General features: G+C 50.6%; 1 protein-coding gene across 1 annotated transcript in view; it reads left to right on the top strand.

Moving 5' to 3' along the window:
• The window catches only part of PIP4K2B (phosphatidylinositol-5-phosphate 4-kinase type 2 beta), a 28,270-nt gene extending 15,792 nt beyond the window's left edge, over positions 1–12,478 (top strand). The window contains exons 4-11 of the mRNA XM_080923349.1: positions 1,590–1,742; positions 3,284–3,430; positions 4,872–4,910; positions 5,329–5,442; positions 7,013–7,271; positions 7,597–7,700; positions 8,796–8,917; positions 9,275–12,478. Coding sequence (XP_080779475.1) covers positions 1,590–1,742; positions 3,284–3,430; positions 4,872–4,910; positions 5,329–5,442; positions 7,013–7,271; positions 7,597–7,700; positions 8,796–8,876 — 897 coding nt within the window. The 3' untranslated portion in view covers positions 8,877–8,917; positions 9,275–12,478. The remainder of the gene's footprint in view (positions 1–1,589; positions 1,743–3,283; positions 3,431–4,871; positions 4,911–5,328; positions 5,443–7,012; positions 7,272–7,596; positions 7,701–8,795; positions 8,918–9,274) is intronic.
• The last annotated feature ends 389 nt before the right edge of the window (positions 12,479–12,867 follow it).

The raw sequence follows: 12,867 nt of genomic DNA, 5'->3' as shown, positions 1-12,867 counted from the left end.
ATGGAGTCTGCTTTTCTGAAAATGTCTTGCCATTTCTGCCACCCCTAGTTGCCTGTCTCTGTTCCTTCCACTGTGGTTTGTCCCCTGTCCCTGGGCTGTCTCACCACATCCTCTCCGTGTCTGCATCGCGCCTCTAATAGCCTTTTGGGCTGACATGAGGGCAGCAAGGCTGCCGTTCATTCAAGGAGGGGACTCTTAGCTCATGCATTCCCGGTGCTCAAGAGTCCCAGCTGCTGCTGAGCACAAGGCCACAGGACTGCTACAGGGCCAGGCATGGGGGAGAGGACGTGGTTTGCACGGCCTACTCACCTTTTGGGGGGTTGGGAGCTCATGGGGCGTGCTTCTTTAATTTAGCACCTTTACTATGTTGGTTGCTGTTGCCGTTGTTCATTTGTCTTTTGAGTTTATTATGGAACTGTCAACTGTCCTGGAGCCTGCTGTGTAGACCAGGCTAGCCTTGGATTCACAGAGATCCCGCAAGGCTCTACCTCCTGAGTACTGAGATTAAAGATGTGTGCCATCAAACCTGGCCTTTTTATTTAAGATTCACTTGATTTTTAATCACGGTGTGTCTGTGTTTGGGTATGTGTGAGGAGTGCCATGGGGCTCCACGCTGTCGGATTCCCCCAGAGTAGAAGTTACCATTAGGTGCTGGGAATAGATGTTTCAAACCACTAGGCCATGTCTCCGGACCCTCCAGAGGGTTTTTTGAGGTTGTATTAAGTGATCAAATAGGACTTCATGAGATTGGGACCGTTTGGGCAAAGAACCTCTCTGTGAGCAGATCCCAACAGGTGTAATTTTAGTAGCCTTGGGCAGCAGGGATTGCCCCTGGTATCTTACCTCCTGAAGTCCACATGCCTTGGTCTGTGTATGTGTCCATCCTTTCTGGACTTCTCTGTCTGAGCATAATGGGGGACAGAGGACCAGAGACAGAAAAGCACAGCGTCCTTGCGTTGCCTTTCAGCTTGCAGAGATGAGGAAGGTCCGTCTGAGGGAGGCACTGGGAAGAGAGATGAGATCATCCTTTCCTTAGGTACTGCCAAGCAATGGGATCAATACTTAGAAAAGAGGCATACGCAGCCATGGCTTCCTGAGGTGGGCCTTTTGAATCTTTCCTAAGCTTTATTACCCAAGAGACTCAGTGGTCCTCTTGGTTTGCCTACCCATGTTCCAAGTGAGGTCAGGATAAAACTCCGTCACCTCCCACTGGCAGTTCTAGTCTTTTAGAGCAGCTCTCTGGGTGAGAACGGATATCTCACCCATCAAGCACAGAGCCTAGTCTGAGGTCAAAGGTAGGAGCAACTCTGATTATCTGGAGGAGAGTTTTAGCAAGAGATTTGAACACCCTAAGAGAAAGGGGGTTAGGAAAGGTCCACCCTGGGCACACCTCTGTCTTGGTGTTTGTCAGTCTAGAAGTTCCGTGCTGAAGCCAGAATCTTAGGGATGGAGAGGTAGCTTAGCGATGGGGTGCTGCTTCAGCGTGTGCGAGACCCTGGGCCTCACCTCTTAGCACTGTGGGAAAGAAAAGGGAAGAAAAAAATAGTGTGTTTCTCATCAAGTCAATTGCTTTCATTTGGCCTCTCCAGAATTCAGTTACGCGCAGTGCGCCCATCAACAGTGACAGCCAGGGCAGGTGCGGCACACGCTTCCTTACCACCTATGACCGGCGTTTTGTCATCAAGACTGTGTCGAGTGAGGACGTGGCAGAAATGCACAACATCCTAAAGAAATACCACCAGGTATGGTGAGGCCCAGGCCCAGGCTGAGGAGGATGGGTTGGGAGAGGGAAAGAGCTACAGTGGGGTTGGTGGGGAGACCACGTCCGCTCTGGCAGTACCAGGCGCTTCCTGATACATTAGTCCCTTTTCTCATTGCTGTGGCAAAGCACCTGACAGACACAGCTTAAAGAACAAACAAACAAAAAAAAAAAAAAAATGTGGGGCCTATGCGATGTCTCAGCGGGCAAGGGTGTTTGCCGCTGACCTGATATATTCGTTCCTTTTCTAGTGCTGTGGTAAATCACCACGACTGAGGTACCTTTTAGAAGTTATTTGGGCTCACAGTTCCAGAGGGTTAGCATTCATGATGGTGGAGTTGAGGCAGCAGGACTGGCAACTGAACAGCAGGCCAAAAGTTTGCATCTTGAACTGTAAGCGGGAAGCCAAGAGAGCAAACTGGGAATGGCGTGCAGCTTTGAAACCTCGAAGTCCACCTGCAGGGACATACTTCCTTCAGCAAGGCCCTGCCCGCTAAAGCGACCCAAACAGTGATACCCACTGAGGACCAAGGGTCCAAACACCTGAGCCTATGAGGACCATTCTCATCTTGACTAGAATTCAACCCACACGGTTGAAGGAGAGAACTGGTTTTTGCAAGTTGTCCTCTGGCTTCCACAAGCATGTAGTACCACGTAAAAGCAACTAATCACGTGTAATAAATAAGAGGGTTCTGGCTCGTGGTTTTGAAGAGCTCAGTCAGTCCCTCAGCCTCATGCGCTTGGGGAGAGTATCACAGCCTTGGAAATGTGTAGCCCGGGAGAAGTAGGCTAGGAGCAGAGAAAGGACATGTAAAAAGTGGCTAAGGCAGGACACAGCTTCCGAGGACATGTCCCAGATACCTGCTTCCTCTAGCTGCTCCCACCTCCCATCTTTCCTGCTTGCCCATACTGGCCTCATACCATGGTTACAGCGGGAGATTAAAGCATCTCTTAGGTCTGGCCTCATGTCCTCATGGATGTGGAATATACCCTCTATCCCCAGGCGTGTGGTACTAATGTCAATACACCGTTATATGTATATGAACCATATGTGTGCCTGGTGCCCAGAGAGGGCAGAAGTGAGTGTCAGAAGCCCTGGAACTAGTTAGAGAAAGTTGTGGGCTGCCGTGTGGGTGCTAGGAATCAAATACTTGTTCTCTGAGAGAGAGCAAACGCTCTTAACTCTGAGCTGTGTCTCTAGTTCTGTCGTAGATGCTCCCAGACCAGTTCAGTTACCACCAAAGCTAACCAGGCACAGAGACGTGGTAACGGGCACTTCTGATCAGCTAGGTTAGAGCAGACGCCCTGGGCTTTAAACCACGGTATAGTCGGGGTTGTGGATTTAGAGTCATTCAATTCTCCTGAAGTCCTCTAGAAGAACAACCCGTGTTCTTAGCCACTGAGGTATCTCCTGAGCCCCCGCAGAGCCTGTGAGTCTCGGAGAATCTTGGCCTGGGTGAGTCCCACTTGTTCTGGGTTCTTCCCTGCCCCTCAGCCCTCCTTGCTTCCTCTTCTCCGTTCCAGTTCATAGTGGAGTGTCATGGAAATACCCTCTTGCCACAGTTCCTGGGCATGTACCGCCTGACCGTGGATGGTGTGGAAACCTACATGGTGGTTACCAGGAACGTATTCAGTCATCGGCTTACTGTACATCGCAAATACGACCTCAAGGTAAAGGGCTCTGTGTTCTGTGGGTGCTCTTCTTGTGGCTGGGAGTGGCTGCTCCTCCAGCTGTATGTACTGGGAATGGGAAAGCACGCCACTTAGTGGGATAGGTAACTCTAGATTTGACGTGCCTAATTGAAGACCTGCTATCTGAAGTCTAGGTGACAGTAATAAAGAGGTTAGTTAAGCCGCAGGTATAGCATATGTGATAGTTGATACACTTCAGTTCCTGTCTGTGGGATGTGCATGCCAAGGGGCAGGCTGTCCCCATGCATACATGCTGGCTTTTGTCCAGTGCATTGCAGTGACCTCAGGGACGCATTTCAGTACACCAAGAAGGATGTGCTTAATGCTATGAACTGGGGTACTCTGCTGTTCTTGAACCAGGCTTCCTGATTTCTGTCACCTGGCATCCTGTTCCCTCTGCTCAGCTACACAGTCCTTCCCCTACCCCTAGCCAGGGTTTCATATACACTGTCTGAATAGCTTCCTTCCCAGCAGTCCTGTGCTTCTCCACACCTCCTCTTTCCCCTAACTAATCACTTCCTACTTCCTGCCCTGCCCCCCTGCAGTCCAGGTCTAGGCCTGTGCTTCATGCCTAGAGTGTCTCCTTCCAGTACCACTTAGCCCTGTGGGGATGAATGACTCCGCTACTGTTAGAGTAGCTCCATGAGAGTGGGAACTGATCTGTCCGGGGCAATCTTGTTTTCTGAGCATCAGTCATGTCTTTCAGTCCTAGTCAGTTCAAGAAACGACTGTTCTAAAGTGGCCATGGCCGCCTTCTGGCTCCTCCAAGATGCTAACTAGCCTACATCCATGTACTCCTTAACCGTATCTGGTGTACGTCCACTTGCTCAAGGAAGTTTGCCTCTGGGGCTAGGGTGATGGCTCAGTGGGTAAAGCTCTCACTGTGAGACTAGGAAGGCTGCAGTGTAGTCTACAGCACCCAGGAGAAAAGCCAAGCATCGCGTCAGGTTGTTCACTTCTGGTGCTAGTACCTGGGGAGCAAAAACAGGAAGGTTACTGGGGCTTGCTGACCAGCCTCTCTCTCTTTCTCTCTCTCTCTCTCTCTCTCTCTCTCTGTGTGTGTGTGTGTGTGTGTGTGTGTGTATGTGTGTGTGTGTGTGTGTGTGTGTGAGAGAGAGAGAGAGAGAGAGAGAGAGAGAGAGAAGAAAGGTAGGGATGGGCAGAGATCCCAACACATGAGAGGTAGAGGCAGGTAGATCCCTGTGAGTTGGAAGCTAGACTAGTCCACATAGTGAGTTTCAGGGCAGCCAGGGCTACATAGGGAAACACTGTGTGTCAAAAAGCCATTAAAAAAAAAAAAAAGCAGAAGACACCTGCTGTCAGCCTCTGGCCCCTATGCACATGTACATGTATGCTACACACGTATATCTGCAAAAGGAGTTTGCCTCAGTGTGACTTCTGGTGGCTCTTGTCCCTCCAGGGTTCCACTGTTGCCAGAGAAGCCAGTGACAAAGAAAAGGTATGTGAAGGGGTCGCTTGCCTGGTGACACCTTCTGTTGTCCATCTGTCATGTCCCCTCTGTAACCCAGAGCCCAGCTCCCAAACATGCAGTCTCACAATGAAATGTTCTGTGCCATTAGCACCTGCCTGCCCTTGGCATACTCAGCACTGACTTCTGCCTTTGCTGGGTTCTTGGTGGTTCTGCTGGATGGAGAAGGTGTCTGTGCCGTAGTCCAGCCTAAGCTCTGCCCAGGCTCAGCAGGAGGGCATCCTCCATTCTGCCTTTAGTGTCATTGCCTGTCTCACATTCGTCTCTCTGATGCTGTGTGTCTATGTTAAAGACCCCTCCCCGCTCTGCACACTGCTCAGCAGGCCGGCTATTTTCCCTGGCTGAGTGAGTTAACCTGCCTAACCTGACACTGCCGTTGCTCTCCCAGGCTAAGGACTTGCCAACATTCAAAGATAATGACTTCCTCAACGAAGGGCAGAAGCTGCACGTGGGGGAAGAGAGTAAAAAGAACTTCCTGGAAAAACTGAAGCGGGACGTTGAGGTATCCTCTAGCCTTTGTCTTCACCCTGTTTGTGGACCTTCAGAGAAGGAACTCACTGTTTCCCAGCAGTTTGGTGAATGGTGGTGTCAGCATGAGCCTCACCTAAAACCTGTAGATGGACATTCCTGGGATCACACTGCCTCAGTCACTTTTCTGTGGCCGTGACAGAACACCATGACCAAGGCAACTGAGAAAGCGTGTCATAGGATTAGAGTTCTGTGATGGCAGAGCAAAGGCATGGTTGGGTGGCAGGGACAGCTGAGAGCTCACATCTGCCTGTAGGAACAGCTGAGAACTCATCACATCTGCTTGCAAGTAGAAGAGCTTACAATGGGAATGGCCCAGTCTTTTGGAACCTCAAATCTCACCAACAGGGCCACGCCTCCTAATCCTTCCCAAACAGTTCCATCAGCTGGGAACCAAGTATGAAAATATATGAGCCCATAGGGGCCGTTCATTCTCATTCAAACCTCCAAAAACATCATTTTACAGGTGGGGCATTTGTAACCCACTCTGGACTGCTTTCTCCGTGTTTTTATTAGACCATTTCACACACACAGCTCCCACAGTGGAAGGGCATGTAGCATTAGTGACGGGAAACCAGATGTTGAGGTCCTCCAACCAGCTGTTCCTGGCTCTAACTTCCCACTTCCCCAGGGGAGGGTCCAGAATTCTCTGCTCCACATGGCTTCTTTTGATCTTGAGCAAAGAGTGGTGGGCCAGGGCTGTCTTTTTGTTTTATTATTTGTGTGTGTGTGTGTGTGTGTGTGTGTGTGTGTTGTCTATCTGTGTACCTAAGTTTATGCAGGTGCTTGTGGAAACCAGAAGAGGATGTTTGAACTGCCTGGAGTTACAGGCAGTTGTAAGCCTCCTGATGTGGGTTCTGGGAACAGAACCCAGGTCCTCTTGAAAGAGCAGCCAGTGCTCTAACCACTGATCCATCTCTCCAAGTCTTTTTTTTTTTTTTTTTTTCTGGTGGTGTGGGAGTTGGTTTCTTTATGTAGCCCTGGCTGTCCTAGAACTCACTCTGTAGACCAGGCTGGCCTCAAGTTCATAGAGATCTGCTTGCCTCTATCTCCCAAGTGCTGGGATTACACTGGGTGTATGACCACACCCAGCTAAAAAAAAAAAAAAACAAACAAAAAAACATAAAACAAAAAACAAAATCTTAAAAGTCCAGCATGCTTTATTGGCTTAGGACCCAGAAGCAGGTGAGAGCTGTGGGTTGAGAGGAACTGCCATGTGGCTCGTTTCTCCACCATCTTCCACAGTGCAGCATGCCTTTGGGTCACTCCTCCTCAGACTCCAGCGGACACCATTCGGGGCTACTCCTCCCTCAGGCTGCGGGCACTTTGATCTTTACCCTATGCCTGTCCTCCGGAAGTCCTGTCCCCCTTCCTTGCCCTGCTACGCAGTTGCCTCACCTTAGACACCACCCTAGTGGAGGAGACTACTCCCATTGTGTTTTTGAAGCCTGTGTGGAGATGAATGGAAGGGGTTGCTTTCTCCCTTTCCAGATGCCTCGGGGACATCCCATATAAACCTTTCACATCTGTCCTCACCTTCCTAGTTCCTCGCCCAGTTGAAGATCATGGACTACAGTCTCTTGGTGGGCATCCATGATGTAGACCGGGCGGAGCAGGAGGAGATGGAGGTGGAAGATCGAGCGGAGGAGGAGGAATGTGAGAACGATGGGGTGGGCGGCAGCCTGCTCTGCTCCTACGGCACGCCTCCAGACAGCCCTGGCAACCTCCTGAGCTTCCCCCGGTTCTTTGGCCCAGGAGAGTTCGACCCCTCCGTTGACGTCTATGCCATGAAAAGCCACGAAAGTAAGAGCACATGGTCTGCCCAGCCAGCCCCGAATGCTTCTGCTCACTGTTGGGATTTGGGGTGTCTGCATCCCCACCTCCTTCACTGGTGACTTACCACCTCTGGAGTTCCTTCTCTCGGGTCCTGTGTCACTTCTCTGGCTGTCTTGGGTGATAAGGCACAGCTCATGGGAAGGACAGACCTTTTGGCATTGCTGCTTTGGTCGTACGGAGTGGCCGCAGGTGAAGGAGACAGGACTGTGAGGTCCCTCCGCTCCCTGACTCCAGATTGACAGCGGGATTCTGAATCTGGGACCCAAGAGTTATGGGTGTCTTCTCCGTACAGGTTCCCCTAAGAAGGAGGTCTATTTCATGGCCATCATTGACATCCTCACGCCGTATGACGCCAAGAAGAAAGCTGCACACGCGGCCAAAACAGTGAAACATGGGGTGAGTGAGCCCCCCGTCTCCCCACGCCCTCCCCCTGCCTCTGGATGCCCAGAAAGTGGTCTTGGCCTCCTGCTCTGGGAATGTGTCTGTGCCCTTTTTCCCCAGCAGATAGGAGAGCAACCCTTCCCTTGTGCTGCCTGCTTTTCCACCCCTGCCAGCAGGCCGGGTAATAAACACAACTTGGTTTCCTGGGAGTAGTCTGGCTTTCCCTGGGGGTGCTGGGGGTGCTGTGCATCTTGTAGGCTTGCCAAGAATAGCTTTGTTTACATGCGCACAGGGCTCCCCACAGGACAGGCTCTCCACACAGTGCCCCCCACGGAGGCCAGGGCCTTTCTACTTCCTCAGTGGGTGGATCAGTCACAGGAAAGCCCAAGAGAACTGACATCACATATAAGCCACTTCCTTAGATGGCCTACCCAGCCTGGTGATCTTTGATTAGGCTCATTGCCTAGTGACAGACACACCAGTGCTTGGGATGCTGAGGCAGGAAGACTATGTAAGTTCAGGGTCAGCACCGGTCACACCCAAAACAATCTTTAAAAAGGTTTATTTTTTTAAATCTAAGACTAGGGTTTTCAACCTTTGAGTTGCAACCCCTTTGGTGGGCAAAGGGCTCTTTCACAGGGTTGTGTGTCAGCCATTTACATTACGATTCATAACAGTAGCTAACTTACAGTTATGAAGTAGTAACAAAAGTAATTTTATGGTTGGGGGTCAGCACAACATGAGGAACTATATTAAAAGGTACCACCTTTTAGGAAGGTTGAGAATCAGTGGTCTAAAATTAAGTGGGTTTTTTTTGCTTTTGCTTTTTAAAACAAAAACAAGGGCTGAAGAGATGGCTCAGCGGTTAAGAGCACTGACTGCTCTTCCAGAGGTCCTGAGTTCAAATCCCACAACCACATGGTGGCTCACCGATGCCCCCTCCTGGTGTGTCTGAGGACAGTGTACTCATAGAAATAAAAATAAATAAATCACAAACAAACGAAACCCAAATAAATAGGAAATCTCCAGCAGACTCCATATACTCAGCTGTCACCTCCTGTGCCTCTGGTTAGGCCTGAACCTCTGACCCGAGTCCATGTCTGTTTCCAGGCAGGGGCTGAGATCTCCACTGTGAACCCGGAGCAGTACTCGAAGCGCTTCAATGAGTTCATGTCCAACATCCTGACGTAGTCGCCTCTACCTTCTGCCAGAGCCAGACTGCTGGACAAGGGGTCGGGAGAGGGAGAGGGTGTATTTAGGCTTGAAGGGAGGGTGGGGAGCTCGTGAGGGCTTTAGTAAAGGGCCTGCAGCCTGTGACACAGAGCAACTCTGGAAAGGAAGAAGGGGACCTGGCTGCTTGCATACATGCTCACAGGATGCAGCCTTACTTCCCGAGCACCCTTGACACGCCCCTTTGTCCCTGGTTAAACCAGGGTTTCCTCTTCGGTAACTTTGTAACCTTTTATGATACCAGGGGTGGAGTTGACTCTGTGGGTTGATTTGGGTTTGTTTCTTAAATTCATTGCTCCGGGATTGCTCTTTATAAGGCTGTATGTCATCACCCTAGGCACCCTCCCTTTTCCCGACAGGCTCTCCATTCCCTCCAATTAAGGCCAGCACAAGGGACACCATGAGAGGTCAGGCACCTCAGTCAGCCACATTTTGATTTCACCCAGATGGACTTTTTATTTCCCGGAGTATTGTGTATATTTCCCTCCATGTTTCCACCTTGGATCCAAGTGAAGTGTTACATTGGCTCCTCCATCCCGTCCTTGAAGAACATTGCAGGTTGACTCCAACATCTTGGACCCAAGTCAGAGGCCTCAGAGGGGAACAGGTTTGTCTTCATGAGATGGTGAGTGACCAGAAAGCAGCTGGGCCCTCAGACAGCTGGTTCTCAAAGAACCCAGAGATCACCACCCAAGCCACCTGAGCCTCTGAGTGGAATTCCGAGGTCTGTCAAACCTGCCTCCCACTGGCTCAAGGGGAACTACAACGCACCATTGCATTTATTGAAACCCCTGTGTTTCAATGGCTGTTTCCCTTTGGGGAGATCCCAGAAACTTACACGTATCAACCGGGGCCCTGTGCATAATCATATCCTAACTACTGACCTCTGGTGCGGTCACTGTAACTGGCGTGTGGTTGGTGCGGAGCTCACTGCAGAGATGCCAGTCCAAGCCCCGGCCTGCCGTGTCTGGCTCCTGTGCCTGTGACTTCTTACCTGGACAGCTTTAGCCAGCAAGGTGCTCCACCTGAGGTTGCCTGAGTCACCTGAGAAGGTGACCCAGGAAAGCCTATTTGGAGGCCTGATGTGAGGCTTCACCCATCCCCAAGCCTCAGGGCTGACTGATTTTTCTTGCTACTGGCACTCTTTCTGAACTTGGGATCTGCCTGTGGTCCTCCTTGGAAAGAGTGACATCCTGCAGCCTCCTTCAGGATTCTGGCCCAGGGCCTCAGAAGGGAGCTACACAAGTCATCCTGTTGCCATCAGAGCAAGTGATTGCTAGGAAGCAAAATGGCCTTGTTGGCCTGCTCCTGGGAGAGGCACCTCTTCCCAGCCCCCTCAGAAGGAACCAGGAATTTGGATGAGATGGAAATTTTGTAGATAACCCCAAAGATGTGAAGCTGGTTTGTGGAACTGTCTTGGGTGAATAGTTGGTTGTCAACACCTGCCTCCCAAACTGGCCGAGCTTGGTTTGGGGTGCTGGAGCCGCCGCTGTGGCTGTGCCGTACCCTCCTTACGGAGCACTGAACTGAGAAAGGAATCAGTGTCAGCTTTCAGCTTCTCTGGGGCTGCCAGTTGGGTGAGGCAGGTAGGGGCCACTCCTTCCCAAGAAGAGAACAAATAAGGTTCTGGGAGCAGAACCACAGGGGTTTTGGGGAAGGACTCAGAACCACATGGTTCGTGGAGAAATGATTTTAATGTAGGAGAGGGGTTGCGTAGGAATAATGTCGGGACTTGATTTCCCACCTCACAATCAAGAGTGAAAAATCTGGGTCTGCCCCAGGCTTGGAAGCTGAGCTCCTGGCTGATCCTGTTATATGTGTTTGCAAAGTCTGTAACAGTCCCATCAAAGCAGCCGCCTAACTGGGTTAACGGTGGGTTTTGCGGGGGTTTCATTTTGTTTTGTTGTATATTGTTTACAGTTTTGAGAGGTAGCTTTCTGTTTCAAGCTCTTTGTTTTCCTGACAGTATTGTTGACTGGGTCAAAGTATTTGAGCTGTGGTTTGGTGGATTTTAGTTTTAGGGTTTTTTTTTTTTTGTTTTGTTTTGTTTTGTTTTTAGGTCATTCTCGGCACTGTCTTCAAAAACCTGGGGTTTGACTCTGATTCCTTTGGCATTCATATATTTAAAAGCTCTTGCTCTTCGCCTCATACAAGTTTTCTTTCTCTTTGTGACAAAGATGTGCTGTTTGGCTTCAATCTCCAAGTGATTACACCCTCCCCCCATTCACCTGAGTCCTACCAGTCACTGTCTGGGCGGCAGGTGTGAAGGGGAAGGCAAGACCCTTAACCTGACTCCTCAGGACCGTGAAGAACAGCCAGACTGTTTCACGGCATCCAGAATCATGGTGGGTCTTCCAGAAATAGACATTTAAGAATAGAGTCCCAGACAACTGGGTGAGGTCCAGCTGCGGGGAAGGGAGGATTTCGTTCCCAGTCCCTCCTGTGGAAATTGTGGAGCTAAGCAAGCATGTCTCACATCCAGCTGATGCGAGGGGTATTCTGACACCGAGCTGAGGTCTAAGGCTGTCCCCGAGTCGGGGGCTGCAGGGAAGTGCTCGGAGTGCAGTTCAGATTTGCTGCAGTGCTAAATCTCTCCTTCTCTAGCTCAGGGGTTACTGGTCTGTGGCTGGCACCATGAGTGACCCCCCAGGCTGTTTTTGGTGGCACTGTAGTCCCCACCACAGGCAGCTCTTCCTCCCCTCCCCCATCCCAAATCACTTTTCTCAGTCCTGGGTTTTAGGCCTAAACAGGTTCCTCTAGCAGTGCTCAAGGGAGGAGAGACTGGACTCCTGTCAGAGACTTCCCCTTTTCACCATGTGCCAGGCCTCCCTGGGGAGGTGGACAAAGACCCAGGACTTTCTCAGTAGCCAGCCCCCCACCCCACCCCCAGTTGTCTTTCCAAGAATTCAGGTAGAGAGGGAAAAACCATTAGCTGTTTCTAGTGCTTGACCTACTCAAGTATTTTGGGCAGAAAGGACAGTGTACTGAGGTAGCCCTCAGAGCTCTGGCCTTGTGGTTTCCCACGTTTAAAGACCTCACCAGCAGTAATGGGGGTTGGGGTAGGGGGTCTCATAGGGAAACACATTTAGACAGCTATCTGAAACCTGCCATCCTTGCTCCCAGTCCTCTGAAATGTGCTACTTAGGAAGTGTTGCCAAGGGGAAATGAGACTCAGATGTCCTTCAGGTTGAGTCACCAGGAAGGAGGCTGAGGAGACACCAGAAGAGCCCAGCCATCCCTTGCCCACGGCCAGTTTGCGAGGTGAGGGCCCATACATTTAGGGGGAACCCTCTGCTTAGCACATCTCAGCAGCAGGTCAGAACATTGCACACACCAAATGTGAATGAAATCTAGAGTCATCTTTGGGACTGCAGGATTAAAGTACTTCCCACCACATGTGACTTGTCCATTTCCGGCTGCAAGTTCCATTTTTTAAAATAGGAATTTTCACCCCTGTGCTTGTCTAATGTCTGCTCTGAACAGTTCGAGCCTCTGTTACTGTTTTAAAAATGCATGCGTGTTAAAAAAGAATCTCCAAATGGGAGGACAAAATAAAACTCAGAAAGCTTTGTGTACATCTGGCATGTGAGTCCTTGGAGATGCAGCCCACCCTCCTTCAGAATTAGAAGGTTTGCCCCAGTTTCTCAGCCGGTTCAGGCAAAACCAGCGTATGGTTTGAAGAAGCAGTGTAGCAAGAGCCTGTTGTGAGGTGCAGTTGTTGAGCAATATTAAGCTCCCGGCGCTGGGCAGGCTGCCCACCAGATATTACCATGTACCACTGTCCCCTCCCTCTCTTCAGCTGTGGGTAGACAAGGGCTAGGAGCCATGTATCCCAACTGCCTGTGTGGCTTTGAATACAGCATCCCTGTGAGCCTTCAGCTACCCAACTATATACTTGGACTTTAAAGTCTGGGCTGGAGGGTGTTAATCTCAATGGTACAGCACTTACCTA

This window comes from Micromys minutus (genome assembly GCF_963924665.1).
Source record: "Micromys minutus genome assembly, chromosome: 10".
Classification (NCBI taxonomy): Eukaryota; Metazoa; Chordata; class Mammalia; order Rodentia; family Muridae; genus Micromys; species Micromys minutus.
This window is presented reverse-complemented; position numbering and strand designations above follow the sequence as displayed.